The sequence below is a fragment of the Poromitra crassiceps genome (genome assembly GCF_964638095.1).
Source record: "Poromitra crassiceps genome assembly, chromosome: 21".
Taxonomy (NCBI): domain Eukaryota; kingdom Metazoa; phylum Chordata; class Actinopteri; order Beryciformes; family Melamphaidae; genus Poromitra; species Poromitra crassiceps.
The window spans coordinates 22,829,566-22,857,269 of record NC_139638.1 but is presented as its reverse complement, the minus strand read 5'-3'; the positions used below and the strand labels follow the sequence as shown (position 1 = coordinate 22,857,269).

The 27,704-nt window shown below is 45.6% G+C and overlaps 1 protein-coding gene across 1 annotated transcript in view; it reads right to left on the bottom strand.

Moving 5' to 3' along the window:
- Positions 1–27,451, bottom strand: part of prag1 (PEAK1 related, kinase-activating pseudokinase 1) — a 32,277-nt gene extending 4,826 nt beyond the window's left edge. Inside the window, exons 1-5 of the mRNA XM_083657539.1 lie at positions 27,328–27,451; positions 20,892–21,240; positions 18,503–20,292; positions 5,289–5,434; positions 1,402–2,180 (exon numbers count right to left, since the gene is read on the bottom strand). Of these exons, the coding sequence (XP_083513665.1) occupies positions 1,402–2,180; positions 5,289–5,434; positions 18,503–20,292; positions 20,892–21,167 (2,991 nt within the window). The 5' untranslated portion in view covers positions 21,168–21,240; positions 27,328–27,451. The remainder of the gene's footprint in view (positions 1–1,401; positions 2,181–5,288; positions 5,435–18,502; positions 20,293–20,891; positions 21,241–27,327) is intronic.
- Between the last annotated feature and the right edge of the window lie 253 nt (positions 27,452–27,704).

The window sequence follows — 27,704 nt, the reverse complement described above, 5'->3', positions numbered from 1 at the left end:
TACTCCACCTACTCCACCCACTGTGACTTACTCCACCCACCGTGACTTACTCCACCTACCCCACCCACTGTGACTTACTCCACCCGCTGTGACTTACTACACCCGCTGTGACTTACTACACCCGCTGTGACTTACTCCACCTACTCCACCCACCGTGACTTACTCCACGCACTGTGACTTACTCCACCTACTCCACCCACCGTGACTTACTCCACCCGCTGTGACTTACTCCACCCACCGTGACTTACTCAACCCGCTGTGCCTTACTCCACCCAGCATGACTTACTCCACCCACTGTGACTTACTCCACCCACCGTGACTTACTCCACCCACTGTGACTTACTCCACCCACCGTGACTTACTCCACCCACTGTGACTTACTCCACCCACCGTGACTTACTCCACCCACTGTGACTTACTCCACCCACTGTGACTTACTCCACCCGCTGTGACTTACTACACCCGCTGTGCACCTCATTCGTAAAGACGACCTTGACTGATGAGGCGTGAACAACCTCCGAGTGGAGACTTTAGGTAAAACACACAGGCTTGTTAGTTTAGAATTCCAGAGAGTTTTCTCCGTCTGGACTCACAGTTCAAACACAAGACTATTATCCAGAGAGTGACCGTCTCATATCAAAGCACATTATCATCATATTAAAGCACCTTATCATAGGCTTTCTTGAAGTATATGCAGGTCAGTTTTTAAATAATACTACTGCAAAGGGCCATTATGTCCCTGACAAAAATATATTTAATATTTCAACGGCATAAAACATTAATTATTGATAGTAATGTAACTTTTAGAGCCATATGAAATCCGTTTTATTTTCTCCTAAATTCTGTTTAATTTTTCCCCAAATTCAGCTTTTTCAATTTCAATTTTAATTTAGGAGTGATATTTTTTCTTTTTTTGATGACTTGGCTCTCTCAGACAGCCTCTTCGACATGTTTCTCAAGCTGAAAACAAAGTTGTGAGGTGCAGTAAAGGTCCCACGCAAGACCGACGACCCCCCTCTCAAAACACCCCAATCAAAAACTGAATCATTTCTCTAGGCCGATTTTACAATTATGAAATCATTGAGGTTACTACAATCATTAGATCTCCTTCTTATTGTGATAATTAGGCCTAATTTGATCAATTTCAGCCAAATTATGGAAAACTCTGCAATATTCCATCTTTTACAGTTGATTCCTTTTACCAAATTCCATGATTCCGTCTGTTTTTTCCGTTTTGCGGAAATCATATGGCCCTAGTAACTTTTCAGATGTAATATTAAGGACGCTGCTCTACAGCATTCTGGTGTCCTGGAAGTGAACAGAGTTAGTTCTATGGAGCACACATTGATCAAACCTCATGATACAAAACACTATGTATAAGAAACGAGGCGTGGAGTTTACCTTCACAGCGTAGGAGTTGCTGGGGTCTGAGGCACAGGCAGCAGAATAGTACACAGCGTCTCCGGCGTTGCAGCTGGGCTTGTTACAGGTGAGCTTGAACAGAGACCAGTTGCTCTCCTCGAACCTGAGCGGGTTCCTCTGTGAGCGAGTGAAGTGGTCTTCGCACTTCAGAGCGAGACGCCGCAGAGACTCAGCGTACAGGCCTCCCAGTTTGGAGTAGACTCCCTCCCTGCTGTCCATGTTGCTCAGCAGGGTCTGCAGCTGCAGGCTGGAGCCTAAGCCGGGGGCCGACGACGACCCCACCTCCGAGGGTGAGAAGGGCACGCTGAGCTGGGGCGACGAGGAGCAGGTCACGCTGCCTCGGCAGTGCACGCCCAGGCGCCCGCGACCCTTCTGCGGCTCGTCCAGGGTGCGGGCGCGCGACGGCCGGCTCAGCGGGGCGTGGCAGCGCTCCAGGGACTCGTTGGAAGAGGAGAGAGGACCACGCGGGTCCACGGGGCTGGACGGTAAACTGGAGCGGGAGCCGGCGTCGCCCGGGCGACACACGTTGCTCTCGGAGCCGGTGAACGGGAGGCGGGGGTAGGCTCGCACCAAGGGCTTTCCGTTGGCGCTGTCGGGCGCGGACACGGTGCGGTTCACCGTCTTCTTCTCTGGGAGCGGCGGCGGCTGGTTGCCTATGCTGCTGCTGAACGGGTCTGGCCGAGGAGAGCCCGGCGTCGAGCCCATCGGACTTCTGGGAAACGGAGAGGAACACGCCATCCGGCCTGCATCCCGAGAACCTGAGAAGAGGGGAAAATATGACATCAACAGGTCTGCCAAGTAGGGCCGCACAATATTGGATTTTCTTGTTGATATGTCGATATTTTCCAAATCTTTTGGCCATTTTCCGATGCCGATATATGTGCGCAATATATTTTCTCTCCTGTAGTGGAATTAACACATTAATATGCCTACTCTGATCACAATGGCCCATTGCACGCAGAGTTACAGACACATAAATGCAATGCTTTTCCAAAGGTTGTGGAGACGCAGGGACATTCACTGGGCAAAATAAGAAAACTACTTCTTCAACTTAGGTTATGTAAAACATTCCATATTTTTCATTTTTGCCCTTTAATTTTCTGTCAAACACAACTGTAAGATTTGTCCTACTTAAACAGGCTTGGATGATGCTCTCAGTCAAGCATCAAGCACTTTGGGCATAATTAAAGTGTTAATTTATCGACTTGTCATAATTGGCCCGAAATGTTTCCAGACTCCAGTCAAACGTCCCAAACAAACCTCACGACATAAGAATTAAGCATAAAGGAGAGAAAATACTCCAGTGGACAAAAGCACAAATCTACAGCACAGCTTAACCTTTCAGAGGTTGATAGTTAATAGATGTCTTGAGTATAGTGTGCACTGAGGAATACAGACAGAGACCAGCAGCCACCTATGATGCCTCTGCTGCTTCATAGAATGCATGTTTTATATCCAAGTGTCCTTGCGACTTAAATGACCATAAACTAATAACAGTCCATAAACCACATATTCGTGGGTGACCGCGGTAAATTCCATTTGCTAGACAGATCCTATCACTGCCTACTGGTTAGCGTCCTAGCTAACAGAAACACATACCTCGTTGGCCCACAAGACAGTAGAAGATTTCCATAATCCAACGTTCAAAGGTACGTTAAACAATCTTCCATCTAACTATGAGGAATTCTTGAATGAAAGAGTTGAAACTTGACATCGCACTAGATGAGACAGATAGCGAGATAATTGTGTGGCGTCGGACTAAAATAGCAGCCTTCACGGAGGGAAAGACGGTAAAGGAAAAGTACTCTGTAGGATATAACCAAGCCCTTTTCCCCCCCCCTCGTTATCAGAGTCCATAATTATCTCCTCAGACCACATTTCCCAGGAAGTCACAGCAATTACAAGCCACAGAGGTTTGAGACGGACATGAAGAGAGGATGACAGCCGAGGACCGAGTGTCAAGACGCCACTCCTTCTCAACCACGTTCCTCATGTTTGGTGTCACTCAGTGGTGTAGTCTACCTTTTTTCAGAAGATTTGTTTACCGATGGGGAGAAAGCCCCACGTGATAGCCACCCGTCAATCTCTCTCTCTCTCTCTCTGCTCAACGCTGTTGTAGTAACACCATTTTATTTTGAAATTCAGTTGACTTTGCCATTTCCCACGGATATTGTCGCGTTTTTTTTTCATGGCTTGACAGAAAAAGTCTGCCTTCACGCGCCTAGTCGGCTTGAAAATAGAACTCGCAATAGCAGCTCAGGCGAGGCGTTGGTACATGGAAGGTTCACGTTGAGGCGCCCTGTGTACACAGCCTCATTGACTAAAAAGGACACCTATTTAAAAGCGTGGGTAAAGGCAAGGCTTGCGTGCTGTGTGTGAACGTAGGGTAACACACAGAGCGCACAGGGTGAATTTTATGAATGGAAATTGAAAACGATACGTATCATAGCGCATTTCCCAGTGCGCATACGCAAATCTGAGTCATTTCGCAGTGTGTATACGGCGTATACCTGCGTATCACGTAGACAACACCACTGGTGTCACTCTACAAATCGGAATCTTTCGACCGAAATTTCAGCTGAAACTTGGGAACGCAAAAATCCAGCCGTGTCTGTTTCAGTCAGAAGATACAGCAGATAAGATACATGTGTTTCAGTCAGAAGATACAGCAGATAAGATACATGTGGGCACTTTGCGAAAGAGGAAGAGTAGAAGTTGACAGAGATGGGATCTGCTGCTAAAAAACCTCTCTGGAATCTCTTCCTCTTTTTCATTGTTCTCTTACGTGGTTTCACTGTGTGGACGAACGCTTCCTCAAAGCTAAAAACGTCACCAAGCTGGTTGTTTTTTCCTCCGAAAAGCGAGACAACTAACTTCTATTCATTTGTAGATGATACGTATCGTAACTGGTGGGCAAGTCTTCTAATTAAACAGCCCTGCATCCACTTACAGTATGCAAGTCACTGGCAGAGTGAGAGACAGTTCCCAGGCGGTGCAAAAAGCAGCTGTGACCCAATATGAGAGATTGTCATTCTGCTGTGCAACAACACAGGTATCAGATCAGATCCTCAGTATCACTCAACAACACAGGTATCAGATCAGATCCTCAGTATCACTCAACAACACAGGTATCAGATCAGATCCTGCTGGACCAGTTTGCACGACTATCAGTGAAGGCTGGAGATCATCTGAAATGTAACACCTACCTTATCTCACTTAACTGCCAGTTTCAAGTTTTTACTTGCCTCATCCTCCTTTGGCTGCTGCTGTCAGCGGCGTGGGTTGACCTGCACTACAGGCATATTATTGAATGCCCTTAACCTAACCTAACCTAACCTAACCCATCCATAGCTAAACTAACCCAACCTACCATAACCTATCCCACCTAGGGCTGGGTGATAAGGATAAAGTCAAATATACAGTATATATATATCTTTGGAGCCAAATAGCCCTATATCAATATTGTAACAATATTGTAGGAATGACTATTAATGCTTTCACTAAATATTTAGCCAGTTATATATATATGTATATATATATATATATATATATATATATATATATATATATATATATTATAAATAAGCATTGGTAATGTGGATATAATGACTAAGTGGGTAAAGGAAAATTATAGAACAGCTATAAGTCTGGTAAGTAAAAAAGAAAAGAAAAAGGACATCACTTCACTCTAATGCAGCCTTTAAAACCAGGAACACTTCTGCCACATCACAATATCCAAAATCTAAGACGATATCTATAGTCTCATATCACAATATTGATATTGATATGATATCAATATGTTGCCCAGCCCATATCCCAACCTAACCTAACCCAACCTAACCTGAGAGCAGCTTGATTGTACTCACCGCTGTCAGCAGCCAGGCTGTCGGTGGAGGCGGTGGGCAGGCTGGCGCTGCCCAGGCCGCGCACGCTCTGGGTCAGGCTCTCTACTGAGCCTTGTTGGCTGCAGCGGTCCAGCTCCATGTTGCTGCCGCTCATCTTACCACACAGTCTGCAGGAGGAAGAGGAACAGAAAGGGGATTACAGCCTACAGCAGTGGTCCTCAACGTGGGTCCCGGCCGGGGCACCACCAGCGGTCCTTGACGGGGTTCCCGGGGGGGGGTGGTCCCCAGCAAATTGATGAATTATTAGACATGATCACTATTATGATTATTACCACTGGATTACAAATGTGCTAACACAAATTTGTTCCGTCTGTATTTTTCTTCTTCTGTCCTGCATTCCTTTCCGTCTAAACGTTTCTTTTTGATTGGCTGGTGGTCGCCGGTGCACGTGCCTCAACTTCTCACCATGTGTTTCTAGTTAGATGAGTCAGTTGGTCTTGTCTTGTCTGCTTCCCAGTAATTTCACTGCATGTAGGAAATTTACTGAAGAGGCATGCCAGACAGTTCAAATTAACAGGGGGCTATATCAACTGGAGAGACTTAACAAGCAAAGAATTATAAAAAATTATAATAATCACAATATAGAATTGGCACAACTAGTGGCACCTGTCTGTCTGTCAGTCAGTCAGCCAGCCAATCACCTTTGGATCAGCTCACAAAACACCTGCCTCTTCATAAATAGCCCGACTGATACTGGATTTTTGAGGCCGATGCCGATGCCGATATTAGGGAGTAAAAGAATTCCGATATAGATATATCGGCCGATATTCTTATATTAAATATACACATTATATTACTATTTTTTTTGTTGCAATTATACCTCAAATATCAAACACTTGACAAAGATATGACTTGAGATATGTAATGTAGACAGGATATTTTACAGCTTATCAATCAACCTTATTGTCCAAAATGACATCAATGCAATGAAACAGTAAACTGAACTGGGGATTTAATAATGATAAATAACTAGAAAAAGAAAAACACAAATAGAACAAATATAAAATATAACTTAAAAAAATCAAATGTACACAACATGCGGTCTATATCTAAACAAATACAAAATAAACAAATATCTGCAATATTGGCCAACATATCGGCCAATATCGGCCGATATATCGGGCGATATATCGGTTGGGCTCTAAAGTAAATCATCAACAGTCAAAAGCTTTCTCATAACATCCCACCAGGGAACCAGCCAATACGTGTGGTGTCAGTTTTGCTGCAGGGCTTCGGTATTTGGTTATGTTTTTACCTGTGTTTACTTTGCACAGCTACAACCACTCACTTGATGTGTTACTTCTCTGCACAACCTGTCTGTAATAAGGCCGTGTGAGCCTGAGAGCACCTTGTTTGATTTGGAATGAAAGAGCAACTCCGGTGAAGATAAGCTTCACTTCCTTGTTCGACGAAGCTCACTTCCCTGATTCAGTGTTGAAATACAGCCCAAATACAACCGTGCAGCGACCACACGCTTTCACATACAAAACCAGCCATTGGCGCGCGCGTGCACACACACACACACACAGTTGAAATATTTATTTATGTTCACATAAATACAAGTATGCAAAGGACATAAGCAGTAATAGTGCAGTCACATGCTGGGAGTCAGTCAGTTACATGAGTGCCCAGACGGCAACCACAATAATGCATACACATAAGAAACACACAGGATGATAACATGGCAGGTTGATGATCACACTCTCTCTCTCACACACTCACACACACACACACACACACACACACACACACACACACACACACACACACACACACACACACACACACACACACACAATGTTAGGAGATGATAAGAATCCTTCGGACACAGCAGGTTTTTCCTCATTTCTGACTTCTGCCTTCTCAAGCCAGACAAATTGCCTCTCCATCTTATCTGCCCCACGTTCAAATCATGATAATTCCCCTTATCTTACCTGCTCTGGGCAGATATTCTATTTATAGATTCTGTTTACCTGGTTGCTATGACAGAGAGACAGAGAGAGAGAGAGAGAGAGAGAGAGAGAGAATGACTGTGCTTGGGAGTAGCTCCTCTAATCAAGGTGACCAATTAGGCTGAGTGACAGCCATTCATTTGCCTCATTATAGCGGCTAATGGTTAAGCACGGGTCCTCCACCCCATCGCATCCGTGCATCTCTCTTCTTCCCTCTCCTCCATCACAAGATGACGGCTCTATCCATTTATCTGCTGGCCCCCGACTTCAATCCTGCCCATAAATCAGCACAACAAACAAATCAAGAGGAGAGCAGGAGGGGGGGGGATCCTCTATCGCTTTACAGACAAAGGAGGCTGTGATGAAAGGCAGGGGAAATGCAGTGGCCAGAGCCAGAATGGTAATATGGGCACAGAGACTGTCTGTGTGAGTCTTTGCCTCTTCTCTAGATCTCTCAGACTTCTATCCAAAACATGAGATTTTAAATGTCTTCGCTGGTGAAGGAGTGTCAACCTCTCTGCTTATGTCCTGGCATGCAAGATTAGGCCTGTATGTTCCTGTAGTAAAAGATGAGCACCTCACACATTTAATATTGCAATGAATGATTCTTTTTTTTCTAACGGAACGTACAATTCCAAAAACCTATTCACCTTATGTAGCCCCGCCCACTTGACCGATTGTGTCACGACTTCCTGTTTAAAACGCACAGCTGTTTTACCTGCTCAAACTAGTCGGACGCACCTGGTCAAACCTAGTTTGACTCACATATGAGTCAGACTTAGGTTTAACAGTCACAGGAAGTGTAAACACCATCAGACCTTTCCGATTGTGTTGACACTTCCTGTTAGTCTCTCAAGTCAGACTGTCTCTTCTAGATAAGGTGAATACAGTAACTCATCAAATGCGTGCATATGTCGCAACATACAATGTTGCGACAATGTTTTGTACTAAAACTGTAGTGTAGTAGTATACACAGTTATTAATAAATAATAGGAAATAAAAGATAAAAGCCCTTTGATGGCTAAAAATCAAAGTCAAAATGCATGTGAGATGGGCGTCCGGGTAGTGTAGCGGTAGATTCCCTGCCTACCAACACGAGGGTCGCAGGTTCGTATCCACGTGTTACCACCGGCTTGGTCAGGCGTCCATACAGACACGATTAGCTGTGCCTGAGGGTGGGAAGCCGGATTGGGTGTATCGTGTCCTGGTCGCTGCACTAGCACCTCCTCTGGTCGGTCGGGGGGCACCTGGTCGGGGGGTTGGAAGGGAACTGGTGGGAATAGCGTGATCCTCCCACGTTCTACGTCCTACCCGGTGAAGCTCCCCGCTGTCAGGTGAAAAGAAGCGACAATGTGTCGGAGGAAGCATGGCGCTAGTCTCGGCTCTCCTCCGATCGGCGGAGGGTGGAGCAGCGATCGGTGCAGCCAATAGGGCAGCATGGGGATAAATTGGATAGGTATAATTGGGGAGAAAATGGGGAAAGAAAAGAAAATGCATGTGAGATGTCGTCTCATTATATATGATCCTAGCAAACCAGTCAGACTAGGTTTGCATCCAGACATGGCTGAGTCACATCTCCACAAACAAACAGTGCCAATCTGAGCCTGGCAACCTGCAGCAAGGCGGATTTAGAATGTAAACAAGCTAAGCTAAGCAGCGCATTGGATCTGTTGACACACATGCTACATGACATGTGTGTGGTATTAATACAGCAGACTGAGGCCAGCCTGGGGACGTTCAACAGGGATGGGCTCGGTGCTACGGCTAACTAGCTGCAGATAGTGGTGTGACGCTGTAAGCTGACACCTGCACTAAACTGCTGTGTTGCTGTTGTGGATAGGGTTACCCCCAGGACCCATCTTTTATTGGGTAATCTATAGAACTATGACGTCTAGGTGATATATATATATATATAAGAGTTCATTTGCAAAAAACAGGTAAACACCATTCTTAAAATGAACAAACAACATCTGATTTTGGAGTGCACATAGAAAACATTATTGAGGTGATTTATGTGAAAATTATCAGATGAATATGTTTTAGTTATGATTGATAATAAAGATTTCCCAAAAATAAATTATTTACAGTATAAATACATCAATATGGAGATACCTGTTTTTGCAAATGAACTCTTCACATATATATATATATATACCGTAAATTCTGGACTATAAGCCGCACCTTTTTTCCCGTTTTTTGGCCCCCTGCGGCTTATATAACGATGCGGCTTATCTATGGATTTTTTCAAAAAAAAAAAAAAAAAAAAAAAAAAAATCTCTCTTTTTTTAGCACTCTTTCTAACTATAAATCCACTTCTGTTTTAATTTCCTCTCTTGCCCTCTTTTCACCACACTGTATGACACTGTGTGCACTGTAAATAACAACACAGGTGGTGTTGTGTTATGTTGTTTTGTTGAAATGTTAATAAATGGGAGCTTCCTCAAACAGCCATCTCTTTCCCGACAATCCCCTCTGTGCATGAACCCTTACATATGGTAATTAAACATTAAAACACAATTAAAAAAAAAAAAAAAAAAAAAAAAAAAAAAAAACATTAAAACACCCGCGGCTTATAGTCCGGTGCGGCTTATATAAGAAAAAAATAGTCAACTTTGCAGGTGCGGCTTATACACCGGTGCGGCTTATAGTCCGGAATTTACGGTATATATAAAACAAAAGAAGGCACACTGAAGTAAGGCTTTGCTGTGATTTATTCAGCAAAGCCTGTTTCGCTGTTTCGCTGTAGCAGCTTCATCAGGTTTGCTCAAACCTGATGAAGCTGCTACAGCGATGAAGCTGCTACAGCTGCTACAGGTTTGCTCAAACCTGATGAAGCTGCTACAGCGATGAAGCTGCTACAGCTGCTACAGGTTTGCTCAAACCTGATGAAGCTGCTACAGCGAAACGTGCGGTGGTACCTTCTTTTGTTTTATGCCTTGTACCTGCAACCTACCAGCACCTGATCATTCCACTGGCTGTGCGTGGGGATTCTCCTTTCTCTTCATATATATATATATATATATATATATATATATATATATATATATATATATGCCAGCCTGCTTGTTTCCTGTGGTAATATCCTACCAGATTCCATGTCCTGGTTGCTTCTCCACCCCCTCTGCTGACCTGGGGAGAGTTGTAGACTAGCACATGCTTCCTCCAATTCATGTGGAGTCGCCAGCCACTTCTTTTCAACCGTAGAACATAGCGCATGGGTGGATGACGCTACCCCCCCCCCCCCCCAGTTCCCCTCCCCCGGCACCAGAACCAACATCTTCTTTATGAGAAGCATAAAGAAGTCTGGTAACCTGGTAATAGAAGCATTAAGAGTGATCAAATAAAATGCTCTACCCTTCCTACTACAACCAACAACATTTACAGTATGTTGACAACGATGTAACAGAAGAACATGCGATGGAAATCTATTGGTCTGAGATGCTTGCCACTAGTTAGCACAAGATGACCATAATGTATCTGCGGGGGGTTTGATCGATGCCGGTGACTCAACCATTTCTTCACTAGGTGCACATCACTGGATTTCAAAACTCTGGCCCGTACACTCACTCCCTGTCTGCTGGAATTTCATCAAACCAAAACATTCCCCGTGCGGGCAGCACGGGGAACATCGGAACATTTGTTAAGATTCAGGGATTTTTCCACGGTGGTAAGGTAAGAAACCTCAGTCTTTCTGGACAGTCATATATACGTTACAATACAATGCAGACAGACATCTTTATCGCGGACCAGAGGAGGAGAATCAATGGCACCCATTGTTTCCGTAACATGACCCACAGGATGGGTTACTATGGCGGTCGTCATATAAACCGTGCGCCTTTTGACGCCAACATTGATTAATGTTCCACAGGAACCCTTATCTCCAACTCCTTATCTACTTCTGTCAGCTAGCTCCTCCCCTTCTTCGTAGCACCTCCCTCCCTCCTCAGTCACATTCTACACATGCATTCATTTCTCTCCCTCAGACTAGTAGGCGGGTGGTGGTGCTGCCGGTATAAAAAAAGGAAGGAGCAAACCCTGGCTAGAGAGAGATGAGAAGAAGGAGAACAAAAGGTAGAGTGTGAAAGAGATAGATAAAGAGAGAGAGAGAGAGAGAGAGAGAGAGAGAGAGAGAGAGAGAGAGAGAGAGAGAGAGAGAAGGCTGGCTGCACTCCACCTGTCATCATGTCTTCCCTAGTCACCTCGGAGGTATGGCTAGCCAGCTGCCGATAGAGGTGTGACAGAGAGAAAGGCCTACGCGTCTAGCCTGCCGTGGTGGTGTTATGGTCGATCAGGGCCAGGCGGGTCCAATTTCAACAAGAGTTACTTCCTGACTCTCATTCACAGCGTCTTTTATTGAGGAATCTATACAATTATGGTGTCACATGACACTCAACTCCTCCCACCAGTTCCCTGAGCTTCTTAAAGCTGTGAACACGAACATTAGCATTTTTTTGTTCACAAGTCAAGAAGTGCAGAAAATGTGATACAATATAAATACCCCTTTAACCTGCAAACTTAAAGGGACAGCTCACCCTAAAATCCAACATTACATGATTTACCTCTTAAGGTGCGTTCACACCGACCTATTAAAGTTTTTCGCTGGCGTCGAGTTTACATACAAAGTCAATGCAAACGAGCGATTGAGCGTATATTCGCCTGGGAGAAAAATCATGGGGCGTCCGAGCGGCAGAGACAGAGCGATAGGGAGAAAATACGCTCGTCGCCCGAGATGAAATATCACAACTCGAGCGAAAATACGCTGGCATCAGTCGCTCGCCTCTCAACGCTGATTGGCTGCCGTGTGAGAGCGAGTCAAGGATCACACTGGCTTGGAACAAACCGCTGGTTTATTGTGTGGCAACAAACCGCATTGACAGCCTGACAGCTGACATGAAGTGAAGTCTGTACTACCGGAATGGAGCTCGCATTAGGAGCACGCTGATAGGCTTTAGCTTGTAAACAATGACGGTGGCTCGTAGTGGACAAACAGCATGACATTGCGTAACGTTATATCCCCCACATGTCCGTCAATTCGTGTGCCTGTTGATGAGCGATTTAAACAGAGCGACAGAGCGATTCCAAAGGGTTGAATCAAGCGACAGAGCGAAAAATAAATATCTCGGTGTGAACGCACCTTTACATGTAGTGGCACTCGACTTGTGGTGCTCAAAACGGCCAAAACTAACATACATTTGAAAAACTCAACAGCAATGTCTCTTTCCAGGAAATAATGACCCGGTTACCCAAGATAACACAGACGTAGTTGTGAGCGGTTTCATGTAGGAACTAACTGGTAGCTAGTGGGTGTAGTTCGGTCTAAAGAAGATAATTCCTATTATGAAACTGCACTCAACAAGGTTTGTGGATTATCTTCAATAACCGGGGTCATGATTTCTGGAAAGAGACATATTGCTGTTGAGTTTTTCCAAATGTATATTTTTGTCACTTCGACCACCACAAGCAGAGTGCCATCCAGTTCCATTATATTTGAGAGAAGGCAGAAATCTCTAGGGCTGATATCTCCAAAACTCAGGCAACTAACACAAAACGATCTAGGTGGATAAATAACACTACAGGTGAGAGGAAAAATATGTATTTTAGATTTTATTTTAGGGTGAGCTGGCCCTTTAACGTGACAGAATGCTTAATATAAATGTCACAAAGACTCTTAGTGAGGAAACCGTGTGATAAAAGGAAGTTGCCTTCAGGTGCCTACCTCATATTGGAGAGGTGGAGGTCCTCGTGCGGCTGTGCGGACACAAAGTGGCCCCTGGGTGCCTCTCTAAAGCCCTACCATGTCTCGTAACACAAGCCTGGCTCCACACGAGTCATATGTGTATTTAAAGTCTCTCAGCAGCAGCACCCGTTAATGCTGGAAATTAAAATACCCATATCTCATATATAGCATCCCCTCATATACACATATAACTACGGTACCTGCCAGTTCACTTCAGTTCAGAGCAGCTTTCTGCTCTGTCAGACAGCAACAAGATGCTATCTGTTCTGCTCTCTGTCGCAGAGCAGGATAGCTCTGCGGGAAGGAGGGGCAGCGGCACGTCTTGGCACCATAGTTTATAGAGTGCAAAAGGCAGATTTTCCAATGGGTTTGAAAGAACATGCTTGTTCTATAAATTCTCATTCTACTGGTGGCAAGTGACTGCCGGGCCTGGGAGTTGCCGGGGGGCGACAACAATCTGTTCGTTAAAAGCCCCTCCCCCCGAGCAACCTTCACTGACCGTTTGGCACGCCTATCCTGTAAGAGTACATACACACAGTGGTGTGTATGACACAGGCACAATTAATTGCACACACACAGACACACACACACCTCGTAGGCGGAGCCACAAATATGATGTGTAGGTGGACTTGGTGCTATAGGGAAAACAGAAAGGTTGAAGATGTCAGCGTCAGTGTGTTTTCCACTGTGATCCAAAGCTCTGATCGTAGGAGAACGACAGATTGTCCAAACCATCTGTTACCATCTTAAATGATTCAGCAGATCAAAATGCTGCCTCATCGGGTGCATGCACCCGTACACTACAGTAGTGTGTGTGTGTGTGTGTGTGTGTGTGTGTGTGTGTGTCAATTCATTCAATAGAGAGGCAAAGTGACCGCCTACTTCCTGCTTCAGCACTGTACCAGAGATTTTCATCCACCATTTATTTTCCCATAGACATTGCGTAAAATGCGTATAAAAATAGTTTTACTTGGTCAAACCAAACGGTTCAGCTATATTTAGAAACAGGAGAGACCACGTAACATTTAACTCGGACCAAAACGTAAAAGAATTGCGGATTTAAAGAAAAAAAAATCAATGTGTTTTTTTTAAGTTTTGGTCCAAGTTAAATGTTTGGCTTGACGAAGTAAAACTATTTTTATAAGCATTTTACAAAATCTCTATTGGGAAAATAAATGGCGGATGAAAATCTCTGGTACAGTGCTGAAGCAGGAAGTGAAGTTTACTTTGTCTCTCTACTCACAAGGTTGCTATTTGCTGTAAGTCTGTTTTGATTGCAACAAGATTTGTATAGCGTATTGCCTCTGCGTTTCCCATACGCCAGCGGTGACTAGGGACACTTGTTGTGTAAACACACTAAACCCGCTGATAAACTTGGAGCAGCAGAAAGCGACTCTGGTGGCAGGCTGGCTGGAGGCGTGTTCCCACATGCGTCTCAACAAGGTGTATTTTTATCAGTGCAGAATGATGGCAATGTTATTATAGGAGAGAGGTGGGTCTGTGCTGCTAGAATTACATCAACATACGGGTCCCTGAAATATGAGCAGCAAAATAAGCGTTATCTTGCTACGGACAGGCAGCGAGCAGAGTGCTGCTGATGGTAAAAAAAATGCTCTCATTTGGGTGTTTGTTTCACGTATCACCACATCTGATCTGAGTTGTCGAAAGGAAGACAGTCATTTTTAGATTCAGATCTACCTACAGTAATCACAATTGAAAAAAAAAAGTTTTTAGTACTTGAACTGTGGCATCTGAAAGAATATCACATGTAGATGTAGCTTAATCTTTAGATGTGTTTTGGGAAAGTGTCTCAGAAAAAGGTGCTGGTTCTTTCTGGACAGGACAAGGTTCCGGCTAGGTTTTTTGCTTTCTATAGAGAGCCAAAGTGGAACGTCACTTCCTGCCTCAGCACTGTACCAGAGATTTCCATCTGCCATTTATTTTCCCATAGACATTTGGTAAAATGCTTATAAAAATAGTTTTACTTGTTCAAACCAAACGGTTCAGATATATTTAGAAACAGTAGAGACCGCGTAACATTTAACTCGGACCAAAATGTAAAAAAATGCGGGTTTAAAGAACATATTTTTTTTATGTTTTTTTTAAAAGTTTTGGTCAGAGTGAAATGGGTCTGCCCCGATTCGAAATATAGCTGAACCGTTTGGTTTGACCAAGTAAAACAATTTGTATACACATTTTACGAAATGTCTATGGGAAAATAAATTGCGGAAGAAAATCTCTGGTACAGTGGTGCACCAGGAAGTGACGTTCCACTTTGCCTCTCTATTCATAGTATTCACATGACGTCACAAGCATTTTCCTACAAATATGGCACTACAATACTACACACAGCGCATTGGCTGGTTGTGTCACTTGATTGTAATCACCTGTTAATTGATTACAATCACCTGCTATTTTCCTACCAAGATGGCCGTGTGGTGATGTAACAGAATATTATCAATAGCAGCTCAAGATGCTGAAGTGAAGAACATGTGCTCAGTGCAGTCTTGAGGAGGTGGTACTCTAGTCCTGTCTCACACCTAAGCAGCACGCTGCTCCAGACAAAGTCAGGTTTATTTTTGGGGGGAGATCACTTGATGTTTCTAATAACTGCAACACAGTCAAGGCCTGTTCTCTCTTCCTGCTTTGGCTGGGTGACGCACATGGCACCATGTATTCTTAGTGTAATGCAGACGCACGTTAAGAGTATGTCTGAAAATGTTATTGCTGCTAAACGGCTGTGTAGGCAGGCAAGCAACCCCATACAAAGTTTAGAGTAGGTCACAATAATCAGCCTGCAATGATGGCAAAACATGATCATATATAGGGATGGGACTGATCCGATCCAATATTGGTATCGGGTGCCGATACTGACATAATTCACGAATCGGAATCGGGGGGGATTGCAATTCCAGTGCGGGCCGTAATTTGCCCATGTATAATAGTATCCTTCTTTGCCTTGTATATTTTCTTAATTTTGTCTGCTTTTTAGAAGGTATATAAAAAAAAAAAATCTTGAATTGGTCAAATCTTTGCCTATACTGTATATTCAAGAAAAATATCGGTATCGGAATAATATCGGTATCGGCAGATATCCAAATTCAAGTATCGGAATCGGATCGGATGTGAAAAAAATGTGGATCGGTGCATCCCTAATCATATTTCATATCCTGTGATTGAGTGTAATTAGATGCATTTAAGCCATAATAAATAATGCCATGCACTAGGGGACAAACAATGCAAATATGATTAATAATACACATTGCCCAAAGATGCCTCTTACATGCCTACAGAGGCAGTTTTGTCTTTGTGAGACAATATCAACGGGACAAGGCCTGTATTTTACAGTTTGGTCTATTGTGCGGCAGCCAAAACAAATTTACAGCAACGTGACACAGTGGGGGGGGGGGGGGGGGGGGGGTATTTAACAGACCCATTTTCTGTGTTGATGAGAATTGAAAAAGTCACACTGCTACTAGCATGAATAGAACAGGGGATGCATTGAGGGCATGCGCCGCAACAGTTTGAATGATCACAAGGCACTAGAATGGAGGCTGATTCAAAACGTACTCTGAAAGGAGAGGGCACAGCAGGGTTCATATACAGTATATCAATGGCTGCTATAAGCAAGGAACCGCTGCATGCATTGTGCACACATGCCCAGTAGGGGGTGGGGGGAATTGATACAGCATAGTATCGCGATATTTTGTGGGCAATATATCGTATCGTATCGAATGCCAAGTATCGTGATATTTTATTATACAAAATGTCAAGTGCGTGCAACATTTATGACAGGTTTTTATGACAGTTGGTCAGTCTGTCTGCTTGACAACCCCATTTTGCTGCAATACAAATGATTGAAGTGAGATGAACAGACTGGAAACCTAATTTCATTAGAATCTAATGAAATGAAATCTAAAACTTGGTCAACTCAACATCTGTTTTATCTAATGATTAGATAAAACGGATGTTGACCAAGTTTTCTTTCCCTTTGGGGACATGATTTGCAGTTGAAATAAGGTAATAAATCACAATATATTGCAATACTCAATATATCGCAATACTAGCATATCGCAATTTCGCAATACTATCGTATCGTGACTTAAGTATCGTGATAATATCGTATCGTGGGGCATCTGGTGATTCCCACCTCTAAATGCGCAGTCCCAGTTAATATCCTATAGCTTTACATTGCATGAGTAGCACCAACACTATATTTCTGCCCTATCAGAGAGCAACGTGCTTTTACACTAAGAGGGTGATGGAAGTGTTAAATTATGTAACGTAATGAAAGTGCATTGTCAAGGACAAGCACGCAGTTACTATTATGGACAGTTCACATGTGGGCTGAATGCATAATGCTTTGACCAACTTACACAGGACTTATTTAATGCATCTGAGATGCAACTGTGTGCAATAAAACCGCCGTTTGACTTGATTTAGTAAGAGATCTGATGTCTTCAAAATTCAATTAGTGAAGAACTCACTTCCCTTCCTCACCAGAAGGCTAAGGTATTCTCTGTGCTTGCCTTGACACTTATTTAGCATTTAGCATTATAAGAGTGCCATACGCATTCATGAGGAACGCATCATAGGCAATCTGTTGGAGATTACAGATGGACACAGTCATGTGTTCTCCCTAAATTCTGAGGGAAGGGTATACATTTGCAAATTTATTGAAATAAATAAATAAATATGTATTTCTATGAAATAAAGAAATAAAATTACAATTGATGACAATTCATGTTAAGTATTTATTGTGAGCTAAGACTTTTACTTTTGATTGATTGATTGATTGATTGATTGATTGATTTGATTAACATGTAAAAGTGTGAACACTTACTTCCAACATGGTCCCTGAAACAGGAACATGTTTAGCCTAACATACAAATAATACTGTATTGGATTGAGGTTGGGTAAAAATGTTTGACAGCCTCACTGACAAACTTTCTATTAAGCAATAAAGTGACAGTTGATAACAAAACTACTTGTGTCATTTAAGACCTTAGAATCTAGCCACCACCAGCTTTTGCTGTCGGTTTCCCTGCAACTTCAGCTGATACTCTGTGTCTCCATTTTCACCCTCAGCTTCCACCTAACAGCCAAGTGGCGTGGCGTTCAGGCATTTCGGTTCTGCACCAGTGATGGATGTCTGTAAGGGCGAGCAGCCTCGGTGACGTGGGGAACAGAAGTGGGTGAAAATAACTCTGCTCGGGTGAATGACATGTCATCAAACTGTGAAACCGCACAGGAGTGGCGTTCAAAATCCTGCAGCGACAGCAGTTGACGGCTGTTGCTGAATGGATGTAGTGGAAACGCTGGACTGGCATGCAATATAATGGGTGCATCTTGAAAAAAGGATTTATGCCTTTTTGGTAGCTGTCTCAAACCTTCATTCTACCTACCTACAGTACCTACCTACCATTACGTTTTCCTATTTGAAGGTTAATACCTGAATGTGGAAAAATGAGCAAGGTTATTCTTACCTGTGGTGTTTCTTAGGTGGGGGAGGAGGTGGTGGATTGGGCTCATGGTTGGCCGCTCCCTTCCCTGCTGCCAGCAGCTCCGACGAGCCAGCGAGCGCCCGTGGCCTGGCCAGCATGCTGCTGCTGCTGCTATGTTTGCCCTCCTCCTCTGCACCGGTGCCCTCAGCCTCCCCCTGACAGGCACCATTGTCGGGGGCAGGCGGGGGGGCCGTGCCTGGCTCTATCATCGGAGGAGGAGGAGGAGGGGGGGTACTACTGTGGGCTACCCTCCAATCCCTGGCCTCCTTCCAGACAGCGGCGCCGTTGACCGGGGCCGTCGTCACCCGAGAGGTCGCGCCCGGGTTGGTTCCTGCCTGCTTCTTCTTCATCTCCCCCTCTTTCCTCTCCCTCTCCTCCTCCTCCTCTTCCTCCTCGATGCGACAGTTCCAGCCGGAGCTGCTGTGGTGGTGGTGGGGCTTGTGCCAGCGCTCGGGGGCCGCACCGTGGCTCTCCGCGTGGTGGGGCTTGAAGTGTCCCTCTCTGGGGGAGAGGAGCACGAGCATGGGGAGGTCGGGGAGAGGCACGGGAGAGAAGGCGGACGGCGAGAGGCTGGAGGTGCCCAGTTTGGGGGCGCGCATGTTCCTCTTGGGGGGGATGGGCGGGCTGGACTGAGGCTTGGGCTGGATGAGCGGGGACAGGCTGCTGCTCTCTGTGCTCAGCAGGGAGGGGGCGCTGTGGCTGGGGCTGGGCCAGCGGAAGGCGGGACTGGTGGGGTCTTTGCGGGTCGTGGGGCTGAAGTGGCACTGGGTGCTCACGGCCGAGTCGGGGCTGCTCAGGAAGAACGTCCGGTTGTTCTCCTCCGTGCGGGCGGCCATGACGGTGATGGTGGCCCGCTGGCCCTCTGCCGAATGCTCCTGCTCAGAGGCCCGGGACGAGTTCTGGGTCTGGTTCGGAGACGGGGACGGGGACTGAGGTTGCGATTGGACCCCGTTGCCCTGCGACCTGCTCTTTTTCTTGGTGCTCTCGGCATAAATGGGTTCCGCGTCGGTTTGTCCGTTGGGAGTACCGGGCGTGGACTGTGGGCTAGCTATGGCTAGTGGGCTTTGCGGGCCCTCGGAACCGGCTTGTCGTCCTCCTCCCAACCCCTCTGGCCCTGGAAGTGAGTCTGTACTGCTACGATAAGAACACGACGAATCCGACAGACTGGTCGGCTCAGACAGGAAGCGAGCGGAGCGGAAGGACGGCTGAGGATTGTGGGTAATGGTGTCCAAAGTCAAGGTTGAAGAAGTGAGAGAAGTGCTGGATGTCGCCGTGGTAACAGCGGCAGTGCCGATACCATTTCTGTGGACGGTGGCGGGACCGGAGGTGGTGACGATATCCGCAGTCAAAGGTATCTCCACAGACGCCTGACGGGGCTCCTGGTAATTTGGCCTGCTAGTCACCAAACAGCTGGCGTTGTAAGTGCTCTTGATGCTTCGAGTGGTGGTGGTGGTGGTGCTACTAGTCTGCTGCCTGTAGGTCTCTCCATTGGCGTTGGCCTTTAAGCCCTGAGGACCACGGCCCTCCTCCTGGGTGACGAAGATGCTGCTGATGAGCCTGGAGTCTCTGGGCAGGCCGAAGGGGGACAACAAAGGGGACAGGGGGCCGGGGGAGAGACAGTTGCTGTAGTCCATCTTGGAGTCCGGACTTCCGGGGCTCTGAAGGACAGCCTCTCGGAGGGCCTTGTTGCAGCCGTTACTGTCGATGTAGAGGGAGGACAGGTCCAGGAGCTTCTTCAGGCCCATGCGCTCCACCGGACTCTTTGCGTTCTCCTGACACACACACAGAAGACACAAGACATTATTACAGACAGAAGCAATTACAGTATGTACGATGCAGGCTGCAACTAATGGTTATTTTCATTGTCGATCGATCTGTCGATTATTTTCTTAATCGAGCAGTTGTTTGGTCTATAAAATGTCAGAAAATGGTTGAAAATAAATGTCGATCAGTGTTTGCCAAAGCCCAAGATGATGCCCTCAAATGTCTTATTTTGTCCACAACCCAGATATATTCAGTTTACTGTCATGGAGGATAAATAAACAGAACATATTCACATTTAATTTTTCACAAATTTTCTTAAATTACTCAAACCGGTTTTTTGTTTTTGTGTTTTTTGTTTTTGTGTTTTTTCTTTCTACAGGTCTGGTGGGGTGGGGTGGGTGGGGGGTTCAGGGGATTTGAGTTTGATATTGTAAACTTTGTATTACGAAATGAAAAACCTTGAATAAAGAAACCTTGGTTAAAAAAAAATTACTCAAACCGGTGAATTTTTCAATTTACAATAATTGACAACTAATCGATTAATCGTTGCAGCTCTTATAGAATTCAACACAATAAACAGATAACTCAAATAATGACATCTCCTCACCTGCTCTATGTTCATGTTGACATCAGTCGTCAGCTCGTTGGTGTCGGCGTTCATCATGGTGGGTTTGACAGCGATGGTCGGCTTGCTGTAGGGCGAAGGCACCGTCACTCCAGCGTCGTCATCGCCGCCCAGACTGGCCCTCAGACAGACGGCTGGCGGACCGCCATCCAGGCTGCCGGTCCCACTGGACCTGCTGTGTGCGCTGAGCGGGTGGAAGCAGTTCTTACAAGAGCCGGGTTTCCACACGTGTTCTGCAAAGTCACTGCACGCGGACATCTTCGCTTTTGCTCAATCGGTCAGAAGTGGCGCCGGGGAGATCTGCAGGATACGTGATGATGAACGGGCATGGCTGACGGACCCGAAGAAAGGAAGGTGGCCACGTCACAAGATGTTCCCCCCCGAGGCAGTTATGTGGAGAAGAGAGGAAAGAGAGGAGATATATTGTGAGTGGAGAAGTAGTGATCATTTTACATAGATGGACTACAATATCACTCTGACAATTAAATCCAGTTGAATAATCACTAAAAATTAAAGTTTTTAGATCCAGCACACACAAGCTCAAAATCACACAATGGTAGAAGGAATGCCACTCATGAATGTACTAGGATTTATGTACATTTCACATCGCAACTTGAAGTCAGTCTAAATTACTTTTCCCCCACAGACAGATTGTATCTTCATGAATCTTCATGAAATAAAAAAACAGCTGGTGTTATTAAGAACTGTGACTCGGGGTTCAAAGGTTTTCACAGCCCCTGGTGAGGGCCAACAGGTGGCAAGAGCAGACGCTTCCTCTCTCTTATGATCTCCAACTGCCAGAAACAAATAATAATAAAAGCGACCAGTACAGTATGTTTCAAACTCTCTGAGTGTTTCCTCATTCTGGCTTCATCTCCAATTTGAGGATGCATTTGACTTGGATTGACCTCCATGACTAAATCTAGTGTCCAGAGGCCTTAACATTGAACAAAGAAAACCCACAACAAGAGCAGCTTCAAAGTCCAAACTTGAGCTGGGCTGCCCGGAAACATGAGGACAAAATGAATATGGCCTCAGGGTTGACAAGTGCCTCAAAGCTCATCGTTTAGAGGGTTTGAGTGTTATCTCTGCATAATGTAACTGAAGAAGACCCCGCTGTGTGCGCGGTGCCTCTTGTTCCCATGGCCTCCTAAATTAGCGGGTCTGGAGGTTCCTGCTCAGCCTGTGTGAAGCCCAGCAAACATGAAAGCCCTGAGGAGCGCCGTGCAGCCCCCGACATGCTAGAAGAAGGCCTAGAGGAGCCTCAAGCATCCCGGAGGTCGGAATGCCAGGAATGTCTGAAAGGCGCAAGTCCCACCAGGGTGAATCTCACACCCGCCGCAACACAACCTCCCCTTCCCCCCCTTTCCACACACACACACACACACACACGCGCGCGCGCGCGCGCACACACACACACACACACACACACACACACACACACAGAAACCTTCTGCATGTGTGTCCTCCTTCCTCTCTCACACACACAGACACCCACACACACCGCCTTCCTCTCTCCCTCTGTGTCCTGTTTAACTGGGGTGACGGTGAGAAGATCAACACCATCTCAGAGAGATCCTTGGTCCTTCCTCGTACACATCTTCTTAACACAGTCCTAATTGCACTTACAACAAGCGTTTGGAAATGGTACATAGTGACATTAGCCCACCTCCTCCTCCTCCTCCTCCTAGACTCATTATCTGGAAAACGCATCAGAGGAAGCAGGAAGGCGAACAGTGACCTCGATACTCACCTAAGACAACGGACAAGGGCATGTGCTCCACTGGCCTAAATACAATTTATTATGGTATCACTGTTCCATTAGCCAGTGATTCATGAGACCACATTACATATTCATTTTTCAACTAATAAACTTGGGAATTCCGTTGAGAGCTACTCAAGGCTGTAGGAACGAAGAGGCTTCCTGTTTCGTAAAGATAGCGCATGTTTACATTTTTCTTTGTTCTGTGGGACTGGGTTTGGGCTGGAAAGCACCCGGTAAGATCACTGTTTGTTCAAGCATTCCTGCGTCACACAACATGGGAAGCGGGGAGCCTTGCCTAACGTCAGAATGGCATTGTGTGCGTGACTCATAGGAGGTGATGACTGATCGCAGACACCACATAAAGTCCTGAGCCTGGAGAAAGGGTTATTGCTGCTGACAAACATTTTCTACAAGTTTTATGGCCAAAGCAGGCAATAACAACGCAGACAGACAGACAGACATACCGTACATACAGACAGTTTCGTTTGGCAGAGAATAACTCATAACTGACTCATGACAAACTGACAGGGACAGACTGACTGACTGACTGCTGCTGCTGCTCCACCTCCACAGCAGGGAGCCAGCCAACAACAACAACACAAGGTGGACATGTGGGAGAAACTTTGAAACGTCCAAAGTTTCTGTGCTCTATCCGAGAGGGCGGTCTCTCAGTTGGTCGCATCGAGGCCAATGGGGAAATTCAATAAACTGCAGTTCCTCGAATGGCCACTTCTGGCTGGCTACAAAAGGGAGTCAATCCCCATTCACCCCCATGTTAAAATGCCCGGGTTTACAGCAAAAATACACACGTTTACAGTCTGGTTCACAAAAAACGGTTTTGGTCTCTATAGCCAATTTCAACTGTCATGACAACTGTACGGGGGTGAATTTTTATATCATTCACCCGTTTAGAGTAAAATAGTAAATAGCGATTAAAAAAATAACTAGTTTGGGGCGTGATTGACAAATCACCTGTCTGGTGATCGATCGCGCAGCTCACCGATCACGGGCCAATATCAGGAGGTCTCTCGCTGTCTCGGTGGAGCTGCACAAGAACCAAAATGGCAGCGGCCAAAATGCCAAACTGGAGGCTTCAAAATGGGTCCCAACCTTTTGCCACTCGGGGCCCACGTAGGGGCCCCCAACGTTCACGGCCCATATCAGACCATAAACAGTACATCGGCCAAATCATGTGTTAACGATCAAAGGAGCTGTCCATCAGCACCACACAGAAACCAGAAACTAAAAGTGAGGGGGGGTCTGTAATAGGCTACTTAACGAATAATTGATCAATTAAATAACGGTATCATTCAACAATGGAGAAATACATTCTCATACATAATACCCCCCCCACACACACACACACGACGATCGTAATGTTTTGCAAATGATTTGGCGGGCCACTTGCAATACCTTCGCAGCCCACCAGTGGGCCCCGGCCCACAGATTGGTCTACGGCTCTGTCTGAACTCTCGAGAAGAGACTCGGAAAGCTTCTTAAACGTTGTCTCAGTTTGAGGGTATTTGAGTTCTTTGGTGACAGGTTTGAGCTCTGCATGTTTGAACAGAGATAGACCCCACTGTCAACATTCCCCACACCTTCTCCAGCTCAAGGTCCAACAATTTCTCACTTCCTCCTGTAAGAGCTAAGCCACCAGGACCTCAGCCATATCACAGATCCAGGCCCGGCCTTAAATCAACACTGAGCGGCTATGGAAATTGTCTCATACGCGTGTAAAAAGTCAGAAGGCTAGAAAAACAGATTGAGGGCAGAGAGGGAAATGAGACTGGGCCCATGTTGGTCTTGTTAAACTGCCTGTGGAATGTACACCTAATGGAGATGAGGCCCTAATGAAGCCTCCAGTGTCCATCTGTCTGCCCATTCACCACTAACAATCCAATATGTCTGCCCATTCACCACTAACAATTCAATATGTCTGCCCATTCACCACTAACAATTCAATGTCTGCCCATTCACCACTAACAATTCAATATGTCTGCCCATTCACCACTAACAATTCAATATGTCTGCCCATTCACCACTAACAATTCAATATGTCTGCCCATTCACCACTAACAATTCAATGTCTGCCCATTCACCACTAACAACCCAATATGTCTGCCCATTCACCACTAACAATTCAATGTCTGCCCATTCACCACTAACAATTCAATATGTCTGCCCATTCACCACTAACAATCCAATATGTCTGCCCATTCACCACTAACAATTCAATGTCTGCCCATTCACCACTGACTAACAATTCAATATGTCTGCCCATTCACCACTAACAATCCAATATGTCTGCCCATTCACCACTAACAATCCAATATGTCTGCCCATTCACCACTAACAATCCAATGTCTGCCCATTCACCACTAACAATTCAATATGTCTACCCATTCACCACTAACAATCCAATATGTCTGCCCATTCACCACTAACAATCCAATATGTCTGCCCATTCACCACTAACAATTCAATATGTCTGCCCATTCACCACTAACAATTCAATATGTCTGCCCATTCACCACTAACAATTCAATATGTCTGCGCATTCACCACTAACAATCCAATGTCTGCCCATTCACCACTAACAATCCAATATGTCTGCCCATTCACCACTAACAATTCAATATGTCTGCCCATTCACCACTAACAATTCAATGTCTGCCCATTCACCACTAACAATCCAATATGTCTGCCCATTCACCACTAACAATCCAATATGTCTGCCCATTCACCACTAACAATTCAATATGTCTGCCCATTCACCACTAACAATTCAATATGTCTGCCCATTCACCACTAACAATTCAATGTCTGCCCATTCACCACTGACTAACAATTCAATATGTCTGCCCATTCACCACTAACAATCCAATATGTCTGCCCATTCACCACTAACAATTCAATATGTCTACCCATTCACCACTAACAATTCAATATGTCTGCCCATTCACCACTAACAATTCAATATGTCTGCCCATTCACCACTAACAATTCAATATGTCTACCCATTCACCACTAACAATTCAATATGTCTGCCCATTCACCACTAACAATTCAATATGTCTGCCCATTCACCACTAACAAACAATCCAATATGTCTGCCCATTCACCCCTAACAATTCACTATGTCTACCCATTCAAGTATTCAAATATAGAGATCACACCTTGTAACACTGTGTGTGTGTGTGTGTGTGTGTGTATGCGCGCACGCGTGTGTGTGTGTGTGTGTGTGTGTGTGTGTGTGTGTGTGTGTGTGTGAGAGAGAGAGAGAGAGAGTGTGAGGGTGTGTTTGCTTGTGGGTGTGAGGGTGCATGTGTTCCAGTGTGGGTTGACCCTCCATCACACAAAGGCTATTAACAGTCATGACAGTGACCGAAATTAACAATTCACCAATCAATTCACCAATTAAAATCCAGTTTCCCTGACCTGCTGCACCATGCAGACTCTGGATATTGCAACCTTGTGTAAAAAAAGGGTGAAAAAAAGAGAAAAAAACGATCTGACGGTTAGTGGCTAGAAGCCAAAACGGGTTTGCCCTGTTGGCTGTGAGCCTCTATAATGCAATGAAGAATGCGGTCAGGAGACAATGTTAGACTGAGTGGCAACAGTTTGACAGCTCCATGATATGGAGACAAAAGAAGAACAATTCAGGTGAAGGTTGAGGTTAGAGGGCTTATCACCACTGAACACATGATTAAACGCTAGCCTACTTTCATGCTCTATTGCGCAAAACATGATTTATTCTTGTTGTAAACGCTGCAGTAGAAGTAGGAGGTAAATGCAGAGACAGATTCAAAGCTGAGTAACAATTACAGTTGCTGAAATCTCTGGATCCTAAACAAGAATCCCCCCACACACACACACACACACTCACACACACTTTTAACTGCAAACTTTGTGGATTCCCATCACCCGACATGGATTTGGCTGTAATGTTGAATGAAAACTAGAATATTCTGTCCTCATTTGACGGTTATTGAGAAAATCTCTCTCTCTCTTACACACACACACACACACACACACACACACACGAGAGAGAGGTGGGGGGGGGGAGGGAGAGAGAGAGAGAGAGAGGGGGGGGGAGAGAGAGAGAGAGAGGGGGCGAGAGAGATAGAGAGAGAGGGGGGGAGAGAGAGAGGGGGGGGGAGAGAGAGAGAGAGGGGGGGGGGAGAGAGAGAGAGAGGAGGGGGGGAGATAGAGACAGAGAACACGTCTGGTAAACAGGCCATCCCCATTCACTATAAGCCCATTCATTCAGTAGCTGCTACAGACTGAGCCATTTACAAGTCTCTGTTTCCACCTTACGTCGGGATCAAACCTGTGCGTGAACTTTAAACAGACATCATCATTAACACGGTGTGGCGGCCCGAGGATCTGCCACCAGCAGCATATTGTAGGCTCGCCTCGGACATGTTCGAACACAGGTCCGCCGTAGAGCCTATACACACCCCACGTGTTTCGCTTGTTCATTTTTGAGATGTGATAGGCTACCTACCCAAACCAATAAGACGTTTAACTGCGACAATTGTAGCCAAGCCCAACGTTGAGTGAATGAAATGTACTATTATAGCTACAATGTAACCACGGCTAATAATAACCAAGGTTACCCCTGACACAAAAATATATTGACTGTCTGCTTACCTGCTCCTCGGACTTTAAATTGCCTGGCAACACAAAAGCTCTCTCCAAAAAAACCACAACTCAATCGCGTGACTGTTCCTTTTTATCCCACAAAATGTCGAGGAAATATCCGCGTGCCTTTTCCGTGTCCAGCAGCCGACAGACAGACAGGTGGAGGAGTCCCCGTGCGCGGCGGCAGGGTGTGTGATGCAGGGCGGATCTGGAGGATGAGGTCTGCGCGAGCCTGCTGCTGCTGCTGCTGCTGCTGTGCTCGTGCTGTGCAGAGGTGGACTGGCAGAGAGCACGAGCCTGCTCCTGCTGCTGCTGCTGCTGCTGCTGCTGCAGCGTGGGGAACAGAGAGGTGGGCGGAGCTCCTTAAAACCATGCAGTCTGGCCAC